At 35.0% G+C, this 14,768-nt stretch overlaps 1 protein-coding gene across 1 annotated transcript; it reads right to left on the reverse strand.

The window, feature by feature from the left end:
- Positions 1 to 5,225: 5,225 nt before the first annotated feature.
- On the reverse strand, positions 5,226 to 10,437 carry LOC110791735 (protein AUXIN RESPONSE 4). Its single transcript, XM_021996495.2, has 2 exons — positions 9,071 to 10,437; positions 5,226 to 5,920 (listed from the first exon to the last, which is right to left on the reverse strand). Exons 1-2 carry the CDS (start codon positions 10,295 to 10,297, stop codon positions 5,675 to 5,677), a joined length of 1,473 nt encoding a protein of 490 aa, XP_021852187.2. The 5' UTR covers positions 10,298 to 10,437; the 3' UTR covers positions 5,226 to 5,674.
- Positions 10,438 to 14,768: the final 4,331 nt, after the last annotated feature.

A 14,768-nucleotide genomic window follows, 5' to 3' on the forward strand; every position in this document is an offset into this window, starting at 1 on the left:
GATTGATTTTGCATATTGAGACGATTTTATTATTGAAAAACGATTGAATTCTAAAGTCTAAAGGAGGTTTAAATTTTTATAAAGTTGCTGGAAATTTAATGAACGTGGAAATAATTTAAGTTTCATTATTTTGATGATAGGAGGTGATTTCTAGTTGAGTTCTCGTTATTGCAAAGTGGCCCCTACGCTTAGGTATTCAATTACGTACAAGTCTAGGGCGACCACACCTTTTTTCAATGACATTACATGATTGTTGATGATGTGAATTACATTATGTGGAATCATGTTTATTTTGGTGAACGAGCATGTGATTTGTGATGCTGGATTTATTGGATTAATTGTTGAACAAGCATGTTGAAATTATTATGAGTATGGATTTCATTATCAATCATGTTGTTCAATATTTATGCATGTATGGTTTATTTCACATGCAAGGGATGGATTATTTATTTGTATGCTATTGTACGGGATGTCTAGCATACTTTGAGCCATTTATTTGTACCTCGTTGTACTATTTATTTTACCACATGTTAAGGGTTAGCTCACGTAAGACACCGCACATGTAGGGTTCAGTTGGGAATATTTTGTATGAAATGAATTAGGATTCGTCGTGCAAGGGCACAACCCTCATGTTAATGTGCATGATGTGGAGTCTCACTTTGGTGAGGAGGAACATGGTAGTAATATCCCAAGTGTCTTGCTTGGTTGATCACAAGTCTTAAAGCATTAAAATAAGATTGTTTTGGTTGTTGTTTATTAATGGTATGTATGCATGTTGTCGAGTCTTGAGTTCGCCTTTATTAAAATATTAATAAACGTAAAGTGCAACCGGAACAAGCTTCAAAACTCTTGGAACGTATATACCTTGAGTATGAACAATGGGGGGAGTCTTGCCGGAAAGCTCGTACTCCTACTAATGATACAAGACGTTGTTTCATTTATATTATGCACAGGAATTCCGTCGGTATGGACCGACACTCGGTATGGCCCGATTTTATTATTATTATATTTGGTGTATGGTTGGCTCCCATCACCTTTTTCCCTTTGTGGATTATTCTTTTGGCCCGTTCGAAGCTTATTCTAATTAAATTGTGAGTCAAGAGTCGAGTCAAGAGTCGAGTCTTATGTCTCATGATTGTTTGTTAAGTATTATATGGCTTTTGCATGTTGATTAGTACTTAGTGAGTGATGCATGTTTTAGTTTCATTTACTCTATGCTTGTAAGTACTCAGCTTTTGCTGACTACGTGCTTTGTGTGTTTCTGGTCATGGTCTTTTCCTTAATGACCCTATGATGATCCATCATTTTCACTTGCATTGTTGGGGAGTAGATTAATATAGCAGGTTGGTAGATCAAGTACGATCGAAATCATGTGGCTTGGGATGATTGAGAGAGTTGCATTCTTTCGTTCTTTGAAACTATTTTTATTTAATACTTTAATTATGTTTGAAATGTTTGAACTATTTATGTTTTGGGTTTTGGGTCATTATGGTTCCAAATTGTAGGAGGCCTCGATATTTCATTAATTATGTTTTTTAAAAGTTAGTTGACATTAAATTCCGCTGCGTAGTTCTAGTAATAGCCTTAACCGTTATCACGATGGCGGTAATGCTTTAGTAATTCCTTTGTTTTAAGTTGGAAATTGGTTTTATAAAAGCAAGGAATTATTAGGGTGTTACACCTTTGCCCACCTAACCACGCGTCATCACTTAACATCAAAATGCCTACCTAAACCCCCCGAACCTCGATTTTGAACATAATGGGAAGGCAATTCGAACACAAGAGATGTTGCTGGAAAATTGAAAAACGAAAATTGAGTAATGTCGCGGGAAAATTAAAGATCATCGGGGAAATTGCGGCAACCCCCAATTTACCCGTTTACTTGTCTAGTGTTGGTGATGGATTTGGATGTCAGGTCGGAGATGTGCGAAAGAGAGAGGGAAAGCTAGAGTAAGAGAGTAGCAACCGGAACAGGCGACTGGGTTTGGTTGGTGGCATGGTGGTTAGTTGGTCGGTGATATATAGGGTGGTTGGGGTTGGGGTTGATGGCTGGGAGTGGGCTACGTTATTGCAAGGTGATTCAAGTTTGTTTTGTTCTTCCCCTGAGTCTCTTTTCAATGCCTTTGATTTTATGTTTGTCTTTGGCTTCAGGTTTAGACTTGTCCGGTTTGTTTGAGGGTTGTAAGAGGAAACTCGGGACATTTTTCGTGACAAAGTGTTCAACTAAGGAAGCGATGAAGAACGTGGTTTGAAAATTGATGTTGATGGAGGGGATGGGACATTGTTGAGTACTTAAACTTGATGGAGGAAGAGGTAAGGCCGACAATGAAGGATGTGGTTTGGAAATGAATAAGGTTCTTTAAAAATATTAAAACCAAAATTAGAGATATTGTGCCACATATAGGTAGTAAATAATTTTTTAAAAAAGAAAAAACATGTTCAGCACGTTGTAAGTCACAAAACAAAATGAAAGTCGAGACCCCCTAAAGTTGTGACCTGCCAGTATTAATCTGTAGTTGAATCCTTTTAAAGATGAACGTTCACAATTGAGATTGTCTTTGTCAATCTTTCCATAATATAATGATATGAAAAAGTTTTCAAATGTTATTAGTTTTATTAGTTACTCCGTATTAGTGTAGTTTTGATATTTTAGAGAAAAAATACACTATAAATATATTTTGTAAGTCTAGCAAACTATAATTTGGTGATTTTCAGAGAATAAAAAGTGAAATGTGGAAAAGTTTATTAGAGTGAAATGCTCCTCCATTTTCATTGGTCTTTTCATGTGGGGTTTCAGGCTGATATGGCGAAATTTCTTACCTACCTAAAGAAAAACTTTCTCGCCAGCGGACAAGTGTATTGAGGCCTTGGGGGACCAGGGGAGCTAAGGGTCCGATGGGAGAAGCATGGAGGAGGAGCTTGGGTTTGACGATTCATTTGTGATTTCTTGTAGAGTTCTGATCTGATAGGGAAATCTTTCTTACTTATCTAAAGAAAAAACTTTCAATAGGGCTCCGGAGGAGAGGTAGAGAGGAGGAGTTTAGAAACATACCCAAGCTCCCCCTTCATAACCATATTCATTTGGTGAAACTGATATATGCGTTTTATGTACGTAGAGTTTTCACCCCCGTCCCTTAGTACTTTTCTATTTTAAATGAGCTCTTAGGAGCCATTTTTAGTACTATTATATGTTATTGAGTGTGCCTTGAGTTTCAGGTTTGTTTAATGGGAAATTAGTCTTTTTAGGCTCGTTTCGTGTTATTAATGGCCACTACACGATCCCGAGGAAGTTCGGGACGATTATTGTCGATTCTTGGGAGCCTAGGATGCTTACATTTGAGCCCCAAGGGTTGGACTTGGTGTTATTGTTAACGTTGGATGCGTCGAGCTGGTCGCCCTATGACTGGAGGGCGAATGGAGACCAATCGTGCGAGCAAAAAGGAGAATAACCCCTTCAGCACGCGCCCGATCGGGCGCCCATCGCCCGGTGCCCATCGAGCACCCATCCTACAGCCGCTGTTGAGCGATTTCCATCCGCCCGATCGGGCGGATCTGTGCCCGATCGACTTTATTGCGAGTCGAATGCCCGATCGGGCGAACGTCTGCCCGATCGAGCGACGACAACCTATGGGCGCGTTTTACTTTGTTTATTTCCAGTTTTTCCTTCTAACTTTGGGCAAGACTATATAAACTAAGCCCTTAGTTCATTGTAGATCATCTTAATTTCTAGTATTGAGTACTTGGCTTATTTTTGCACTTTATTCTCTCAAAATTATCAAACACTTAGTTTTTATTTTCAATCAAAGATTCAAGCTTTCATTATTCATTCCTCGTTTCTTTAGGTATTAATTCATTCCTTGCTTCATTATTTTAGTTTAATCATGTCTTCAATTAATATATTTGCATTGTTTACTTTAATTATGTCTGAGTAGTTTATATTCTAGGGTTTTGGGAATCCATGAACTAATATGAAGGGATGATTGAATGTTGTTGATTGTTGGTATTGTGGTTAATTCCTATTGGTTGGTTTCATTTACTATGCGATTAGACTTGTGCAGGTTTAATTGTATTAGTCTAGCAATATCAAGTTAAGATTCGAAAGATGCAATTTGATATTTAGACTTGTTTCAATAGGTAGAATTGGGATTAATACATAGCGAGAGCCTGTTAATTTCAAGTTTATGATTAGTATCGATTCGAGAGAGCATGTTATTCTGATTAACTGTTTTACTAATTATTAGTATTGTTTATCATCATGGATTGTTGTTCATTGGTGAACCTATGCCCTAGACCTTTTAATATCTGATTTATATCGTTGTACTTTTATTATTCAAACTAAATCAATCTCTTGTTTCTCGATAGTCTAGACCTTATTTTAGTAATAGAAAGAACGTCATTTCCCTGTGGATTCGATCCTGACTTTCCTTGCTACCTGGTTAGTGGAATTGAGTTTATCTTTGATTAAGTAATACGACTTTAGCCTGCCAGAAACCTTGAAACAAAATTTTTGAATAAATGCATTAGTTTGACTAACACGCTTATCAACGCACAACTTTAACCACTCATATCTCAAATTATCAATTAATAAAAGTTTTATAAAAAAGTTGATATTATAAAAATATACATTATGACTTAACCAACGACATATTCATAACACATACTTCATTCGTTCATTTTTACTCGCAATATTTGTCACTTTCGCGCATGTCTATGCACAACTTTGATTATTAATATCTTTAAGCAAAAATTATAAAAAGTTAATATTTTGAAAACACACATTAAGACGAATATAACAAGATCCCACATGGCTATGTTTTACTTTACGTATAAATCATCAACAATGATCAAAGTATAATATGTAAATAGTATAGAAATTACAAACGTTGCAAGTATTAAAAACTAGAGGAAGTATACTAGTAAAAACTTAAGTCAAAGTTAACCCATGAGTAATGTAAAATTGTAAATGTCCAAGTAATCCGAAATGGAGTATACGAGGTGGAGCATTTGATAAATGGCTTTTAAGCCAAAAGAATGTTATTATGCCTCCTTTTTTTATTCCAAAAGACTCAAGAGTGGATCTCAGCCAAGAAGTTTCTTTAATTCCAAAAGATTCCATGCAAATCCTCAAAAAGAATATGTTCTATACTTCTATTAATTCGAGAGCCTTTTGAGCTCAAAGCATGCATATTTTGCAACCCTGCAAGCATACGGCATACCGTAGCAGATAAACAAAACCAGGACACACTATTACATTCACTGCATATGAAGATACAAGCTCATTATACAACCCAACTGTTCCACAACTTAAAACGACCAAAATCTACCATCCTTGCATCAGTCGGGAGCAGGGTAAATCTTATAAACCCTAACAACCCGGAAAACCGAGTAAATTAACAAATCAGAAACAAAAATTAAAAAATGAACCTTAAGATTAAAACAAAATAATCAAAATAACCTGATATGAGGATTCGGAAAAAAGAAACCCTCTATCGAGCATGTCGATGCTCCACCTCCACTATTTAAGATCTTAAATTTGGTACAGTTAACTCAGGCCATATCCATAACTTTGTTGTATCAGCAGCGGTTGAAATGTTAGAGGCTTATGTTGTTTTCGACAATTTTCTCATGACCAAGATCACAAACTTACCAGTAATCAAGAGGGTCGAGTTTTAAATCACATTCCCCATCCATGACCATGCCCATGTCCATGACCAAGGCCATAGGCATCCATGTAATCTGCATCAGCTCCATGACCATGAGTATGCCCCTCATGATGATGGTCATTACCTCCACTTTTGGCTTCATCGAGCATCTTCTGGATATGTTCTGGCAAAGGTTCATCGTCAACTTTTCTTCTGGTCGGTGGCAAAGAATTCAGTAAACTAATGATGTTTTTAGCTAACTCACTTGAAGTGTCATCCTGGAATAATTAAGATAGACAGGTATTGCATGTCAGTTGTACTACAATAAGAAAATTTCATAACTGACTAAGCTCATCTAAGCAACTATAGGAGGAAGGCCGGTGCAACATGTTACTAAAGGCCAAGACTATGCTATTGTGATATATAAAAATAAAAAAAATAAAAAAAAACAAAAAGACCGTGCCACCAGCGCTGTGTTGGGGCACCCAGTGGGCAGAGGCACTGCCCGCGGCATGAAGGCATGGTGGGATTGTGCTAGTACTTTAATTTCTCCTATATAACTTTTTAGACATGACTCTTGGGCTTTTCAAAAACAAAGTACGGTATGGCCTTTTTTGGTTCCCCTGTCTACCACGCCATAGCAAATTTGTATCTAGCAAATTTCTGAATTCTAATACTTTTAAAAAACTTTGTAAAACACAGAGTCAATTATAAACAATAGTTTAGGTACTTGATAATATAACTCATATACTCCCTCCGTCCCTTAATACTCGCCCCGCTTTCCTTATAAAGCCGTCCCTTAATACTCGCCCCTTTTCTATAAATGACATACTTTTACTAATATTATATTATTTCTCTCACTTAACCATGACCCACATATATTCTTACTTCCTTAAAAAGCATTAAAAAATTCAACACATCCCCACCACCACCCTTTTATTTGACATTTTTTCCATTAACTATATTAAAAAAAATACCCACTATCAACTACCATCTAATATATTAATAAGTCAAGTAAATTGCCTAAAACTTTGTGCTGGTCAAACTGGGACGAGTATTAAGGGACGGCAGGAGTATGTAATTAGATGACTTAGATCTCAACTGTTGCTCTGAGTCGTTGGCATAATTCAAATGAGAAATGTGCAACGAAACATGAGAAAATACTCTTGCTTGCTCAAGGGTTGTGGTGAGAACATATATCAAACAACTTTTACAATCATCAAAACACATAAAATTTGCATTTGACTAAGCTAAATGCAGTAAAAATAGCAGTCAAAAAACAGAAATAAGTAAACAATTACTCCTTCCAACTAAAGGAGCTTATAATAAGACTAGCTTATAGTCGTGTGAATACCATTCCTTACATCCCGCCCCACCAAAACAAAAAGTAAAAAGAACAGAACCACCACAAGAACAATGTCATAATTAACCCAGTCAAGTTCAAGGGTCTAAAGAGCCCCCCTGAGAGTAGAAACCATTATAAGACCAGAAAAAACACTGAACACTGTCTAAAAGCTATGACTGTCTAGTGCTATCACAAAACTATCACAATGACATCTGCCATAAAGACCAAGGTGACTTCTTTTTCTTCTTGGGATGAATTCCTAAATTTTTACCAGAGATATTAATATCTCACAATATATTTGTGCGAAAGAGTCTCACCTAAGGCTTGCCGACTTGCCGTATAAAACGTGGCAGTTTTCCCAAACTCAGAAGGTATGAAGGAGAAATACATGATGTCAACAAGGGCATCAGTTTCTTATACAGGAACCGCTTTTATGTTGATTTTAGCCATGATAAACTAAATCTTTTTGCTTCTTTGAGTAGCCAAAAGCCCAAGAGAATTACTCAAATAGCATCTGGAATTCGGGGTAAATAGAGATTGCTGGCATGCGACAATTCATAGATTAATTTGTTCATGAGTCATTAAAGTATACTCCATATGTTACTTGCACCTATCCTGAGTCTTCTGACCAAAACTACACCTTCCAAAAAACATTCTTCGAGAATTAGCCATGACTTATACCTGTCAAGTGCATATGTCAACTAGATCAGCTAGTAACCCAAGACCTGGATTCGGGAACCTTTTGTAATAGGATGATACCAGAGACCTAGGCAGGCAATTAGTATTCCCAAGAATGATACTGTTCGTGTTCAGGGAACCCATCTGCATTATTATCCTTTTTCATTCAGATGGACCCTAAAAACAGAATTTCTACCAAGTGGTTTAATCTACGAAACAACAATTATTGAACTACATTATGTCTCTTGAAAATGGCTGGTATCTCAGCCACGAAAGACATGCTTCAGCATAGCCATGAATCATGAAGCAGGTCATTTGATACAAATATTCATGGAAAGGGTCTACAGTCGTAGGGTAAAAAATTAACAAATGCATTATTTTTCATCAGTATTATTTCAAATCAAGATAGATGTCAGTATTCCACAATTGAAGCAAGAAGGCATGCAAAAGTTCAGATTCTTCAAAATGTAGCCTTAAACAGAACATGCCTAAATACGGAAGACAACAAAATTTTTGAACACTAGAAGCATCAGAAATTTTGTCCGAATCATAATACTGAAGACACCTTAGTAAGGAGAAGTTGGGCAGTTAGACAGCAGCAAGAAGAAATTATACTGCCACCGTTACTACTTAGAACTCGATCACGGTGTTCAGTGTTACTGTTGTCCTAGATAAACATCAACCTGGCCAAAGCTATGATGCATAGAAACTCTCTTGAAGGCCACATTTCATGCTACATAGGTCCAAAAGGTCAGATTCATTCTATGAACCCAAACGGAAATCTTATATACGGGACCTAATCTGCAGCTACATATGCCATCCCATTATTCCCATAAAGTAGTTTGATGTGAAATGAAGAACTCGGGTAGCAAGCCACCAATAACAAATGAAAAACTGCTGTGGTGACATCCCAAAGGAAGCAAAGGTACAAAGAAAGCAACAAAGTCAAGAGATAGTCCATGATTGAACTCTTGACATTAATAGTTGACACCTTGACTGAGCAATTCACACCTACTCCTAACACATTATATGCATCTTGCATTTCACTGATTTTCTTGGAGTAATCAAATCAATTCCAACTTACAGCCAAGAGAATGTGAACAGGGTGTGATGTGTGACTAAAATTCCTTTATATAAAGGCAGTCAATTGTGCTCCTCAAGCAGATACCAAAACTTTATGGCAGAATATTTGAAATGTGTCATTAAGGAAACACTTCAAAGTTTCCAATCATCTTCACCTTGCATATCTCAATTCTAGTAATCTACTGATTCACTCAACATTTGAACAAAAAGTCAAACACAAAGGTAAGAAGTTATGCACGAAGTATTTGCAAAAAACATGAAAATTGAATACAAGAAAGATAACTAGAGAAAGAATGATCACATTGGAATTCTGAAATCCTACCTGAGGCCACCTCCCACCAGAATGCTTGATAAATTTCGCTTGAGAAACAACCTCAGCAACGCGTTTACCCTCTTCATTCCACTCTTGTGACCAACTGCCAGACCAAAGCACTTGCATTGGCAAACCCTTAACACCATCCCTACTAACCCATTCAGCCAAATCAAAACTCTGATTCAAATTCCTCCCCACTCCCACAATCGTCTCCCTTCCATCCCTACCCATCAAAAGAACCCTATGAGCCTCTACACTCGAACCCTGGAAATTCTTCGAACAACACGAACCCATCAATCTCCCGAACACGTAATCAACCCTCAAAACCACCTCCCGAATTACGGGCACTTGCAATGCCCACAAGGGCAATGCCATTCCCCTAGGCATAGTATCAATCAATGTAAGACTTCTCAATAGTCCTGCATTTTCAGCTACCCAATTTGCCCCCATTACCAAGGCTGAATCATGTAGAACCAAATGTAAGGGAGCTAACCCCATTGAATCAATCACTTGTCCCAAAACCCTACCCAATTCTTGTGCACCCAAATCCAAGGGCTCAACCACCTTCTTCTTTGAAACCCGAACTTTAACCTCTTGGTAGGGGAGTTGCCCCTTTTCAATCAAATTATCAAACCCCCAAAAAAGACCCTTCTCCTTAATCTCTTCATACACCTCAATAAACCTCTCCAAAACACTATCACCACCAACAATCTCCTTCTCCCTCTCCACCGTCTTATCCGAAAACCCAGAACCCGGTAGATCGATTGCCACACCAAAAAACCCCTTAGAACCTAAATCATCAACTACCCTCCGAAATGTGAAAGAACTACACCCTAACCCATGAATGATCAACACATTCTCAGAAGTTCGGGGACCTTGGGAATAAGCAAATACCTCAATTGGGGGTTCATTAGGGTTAATCTGAACCTTGATTGGTCGGCCTTTAGAATAATGATCTCTGAGAATTGTGGGTAATTTCAAAAACCAGGCTTTCGGGTCAGGGGAGGTGAAAGAGGAGAGAGAAACGAAGAGGAAAGTGATCAGAGAGATTGTTACAGTGAAGTAGAACCAGAAGATGAATGGATTCTGGGTTTGGGTTCTGGGTTTGGGTTGAGGTGTGGATTGAGGTTTGGGTTTCGATTTTGGTTTGGATTTGGGTTTAGGTTTGGGTTTGGATTTGGAAGGGGAAGATGGTTGGTTCATCTGGTTGTCTTCGTGTTCAGTGATGATCGCCATTGTTGAGTGCTTTACAGGTTTGAGCTTAGTGAAAGGAAAAAGAAGGAATGTTTAAATTCGGCTTTTTGGGAATTCCTAGATTCAAATGCATCCGACCAACAAAGCGACTGAAAAGAAAAAACTTTTTGAATATTTTTTGTTCATTTTAATTTGAACACACTCTAAAATATTACTCCCTCTTTTCCCTTTTTATTTTTGTTGACTTTGGCAACAATTTAACAACTACGGAGTAACTAACTAACTAATCCGTATTTAATAAAAAAGGAAGAATATTACCAAATTACGTAATTTAATAAACATTCTTCCTTTTTTATTTAATAAAGTAAATTATGTTTTTTTTTTTAATAATGTTTTCACTACTATTCAAAATATGACATTGGAAAAATATGACATTGGAAAAAAAAATGACATTGGAAAAATATATAAGATTTAATGTTTCAATGGGCATGTGTGAAAGATTTAGAGTCCCATTGATTTTTATCAATTATTAAAATAATTATTTTCACAATATTGACTGAATATTAAGTACATTTATGATACAATATAAAATGAAAGATTATAAATGTAAATATTAAAATAATAAACTAAAAACGAAAAACATAAAATATAAAAAAGGGACGGAGGGAGTACTCCCTCAATCAAAAAAGTTGACAGTTGCTTTAATTAACTTCCTCCACTTTTTAGTTGTTGTTTTTGAATTGCGGTATATTTTTCACATTATTATTGTGAATTATGTGGATATATGAAGTTAAAGTATTTTCAGGAGAAATTTATGAGGTATAGTATTTTCATAAGAACCAATTAAGATGCATTGTAAATTTTACGGATTTTTCATGAAATACCCCCGAATTATGGCGTAATTCACCAAATGCCCCTCGACTTTCAGAAATTCACCAAATGCCCCTCACAAATGACTTAATACCCAAAATACCCTTACTAATGACGCGCCGTTAGTCCTCCGTTAGCCTAATTTTTAAATTCACCAAATACCCCTATTTTATAACTTATTTCATATAATACCCCTATTCTGAAACTTAATTCACCAAATACACATAACTTAAAATTACCCATTTTGATGCTCAGCGGCTAGTTTTTATGTTTGAAAATTAGCCGTTGCTTATTGTTTGCTTATAAAAACCCCTTTTCTGACTATTTATTGTAGTTTTTCTATTGTTTTGTTAATTTCATATCATTTTTGTCATGAGTTTTCTTTCAAAATCATCATCCACACCCATGAATCCACATATGTAAGAGTCCCAAACAATTTCTAATATTATGGGAGGAAATTTCCATCTGAGGCTCCGATACAACACTCAGTAAGTTTCAATTATGATCCAATAAGTTCAGGCCTCATCCAGTAAAGACAATGCACTTTAGCTGAGCAAAAGGCCAAAAAACCTCATTTTCAAAGGGATCTTATGTAAGTGAAGCTGAAGTAATTCAATCTAAAGCTAACACCTTAATTTTCTTATTGTCCGAATGGTAAAGAAACTAAGAAATCAAGTTCAATAACACATATATTTTTATCACAACCTCGATTTCAACTTGGATTCATGATGTGAAAATCTTGAGTTTGGAGGCAAATCTTTGTGCCAAGATTCATGTTTTTTCACTGGTTCATGAGCTTTGGAACATACCTTAGTTTCATTTTTTTTTTCTTGTTCCCTCAAATCCAAAAATAGACATTTGTCCATAAATCTGACCATGTCAATAGGACCTAGCTCAAAAGAAAAGTGGGAAAACCTTTATGCCTCGACTGTAAGGTTGAGAGAAAGTTAGGAGATTGAAGAAAGATGTTTGGAGGCAGTAGAGACAGGAGACAAAAGGGAGTTAACGTTAAATATGTGGCATGGAAGCAATAGAAGCCGAGGTAGCTGGAACATATGCGTTAGAATAAAATTAATAAGAGCTTTATTTTTAATCTGTTTGCATATGTTAAAGATATTTCCCATATTGAAAAAGGAATACCTTCCGATTGCATGGTAAATATAATTAATTGGTCACATAAAGAATAAGGTACAAAAGAAGTAGCTATTTTCTTGAAGAGTTGCGACGTTTTGAGGTGTTTTTAGGAGTGTTTTATGTTTTAGTGTTGTACCGGAGCTTCAGATTGAGTGTTGTATCAGATATTCGGATGTCAAATTTTCTCCCATGATAACAAAATTTATTTGGGACTCTTACATATGTGAACTCATTGGGTGTGGATGATGATTTTGAAAGAAAACTCATGACAAAAATGATATGAAATTAACAAAATAATAGGAAAACTACAATAAACCGTCAGAAAAAGAGTATTTATAAGCAAACAATAAGCAACGGCTAATTTTCAAACACAAAAACTAGCCGTTGAGCATCAAAATGAGTAATTTTAAGTTATTGGTATTTGGTGAATTAAGTTTCTGAATAAGGGTATTTGGTGAAATAAGTATTAAAATAGGGGTATTTGGTGAATTTGAAAATTAGGTTAACGGAGGACTAACGGCGCATCATTAGTAAGGGTATTTTGGGTATTAAGTCATTTGTGAGGGGCATTTGGTGAATTTCTGAAAGTCGAGGGGCATTTGGTGAATTACGCCAAAATTCGGAGGTATTTCATGAAAAATCCGTAAATTTTAAATAGAAAGATCCATTTCTTTGAAGAACGATTTTTGTTAAAAGACAAATTAAACATCTCGTAATTAAAGAATGGAAGGAGTAGTTGTCAATGTAGTGTTTTCTTTGTTCTAATAATATTGCACAATTTACACTATTATCTTTGACCATCCTTTGTTATTTACTCTGTATATGTAAAAAAAAATGTAGTTATGTGAGATTTTGTTAGAATCATATCGATATTCTATGTATCATCTTTTTATAATTTTCATTATGCACAATTTGAGATATTGCACCATTTACACTATAACCTTTGACCATCCTTTGTGATTTATATGTAAAGAAAAATGTAACGATATTCTAAGTATCACTTTTTTATAATTTTAATTTAGTTAGGCATAATTTGAGATATTGTCCATTTACACTATTGGCTATAAACATCCTTTGTGATTTAATAAAGAAAAATATAACGATATTCTAAGTATCACATTTTTATAATTTTTAGTTATGCACAATTTGAGATATTGCACCATTTACACTATTAATTTTGACCATCCTTTGTGATTTATATGTAAAGAAACTGTAATGATATTCTAAGTATCACCTTTTTATAATTTTTAGTTATGCACAATTTGAGATAATGCGCCATATCCACACTATTGCCTTTGACCATCATTTTTAATTTATATTAAAAAGAATGTAATAGGATCTTATTAGATTCATATCGATGTTTCTAAGTATCACCTTTTATAATTTTTAGTTATGCACAACTTGAGATATTGAGTGTTGTTAAAGTTGTATGTTGGGAAACGTAAAAGTCAATATGGTGTAATATTATAGAACGAATGAATTGAAGTAGAACTTATTTTTGTTTTAGTCATACCAGATCAGACCATCGGACCAGAAAAATCCAAACTGGCCTACTATTGAAGAACAATGGAGTAAATAAGTTTAACACCAAAGTAAGGGTGTCCTCTTCAACTTATAACACCTTGTTTAAGTAAGTTTCAGGTCTACCTAAATTCAGATAAGTTTCAATAAAGCTTATAAGTTCAATAAGGTCAAATAAGGTCTTATAAGGTCTTATAAGTTCTAGGAAAATTTGGTAATATTAATCCAACCTTTGGCTGATTTTCTTTTATTAATCTTACCTACGACGTATTTTTTAATAATCCAACATTTAGTATTCAACGACTTTTATTAGGCTCAATAGGTCATAAACCTGTTGTATGTGGTAATATGTCCCTACGTGACAGTACTCTCTCTCGATATATTCAGTCATCATCATCAATTCATCACCATTTCGTTGACTTTTTCACCGATTAGTAGTCATTTAAGCTCAATGAAAGTCGTTGGATAGTAAAAGTGAGATTATTTAAAAATATGTCGTAGGTGGGCTTAATAAAAGAAAATCGGTCAAAGGTTAGATTAATATTACCAAATTTTACTAAGTTCTAATAAAATATTATAAAGTTTAATAAGCTCCTATGTGTACTACGTATTATAATTACTCCATATAAGTATCATTAACATTTTATTTATTGTTACTGTTATTTAGATTATTTTATTAAAATAATCATATTGTATTTATAATGTTATATTAAAATAATTTATTAATATTTTATGGTTAATATCAATGATATGTGATCGGTACTCAAGTATTTATTACGTTACAATTTATTATATATAATGAAAAGGCTTAATAAACATTCAAAATTTACATAAAAGATAGTGACTTTTTTCACAGAAAAAATATGTAATTATTTATACTCCGTAGAAGAAGTATATAGTAATTACATTTATTAATTTACACTTCCTTCGTTCTATAATGATGTTTCAATTTTTACTTGTCGCATTATCAATGTAATATTAGATCATT

Source organism: Spinacia oleracea, chromosome 4, assembly GCF_020520425.1.
Source record: "Spinacia oleracea cultivar Varoflay chromosome 4, BTI_SOV_V1, whole genome shotgun sequence".
Classification (NCBI taxonomy): Eukaryota; Viridiplantae; Streptophyta; class Magnoliopsida; order Caryophyllales; family Amaranthaceae; genus Spinacia; species Spinacia oleracea.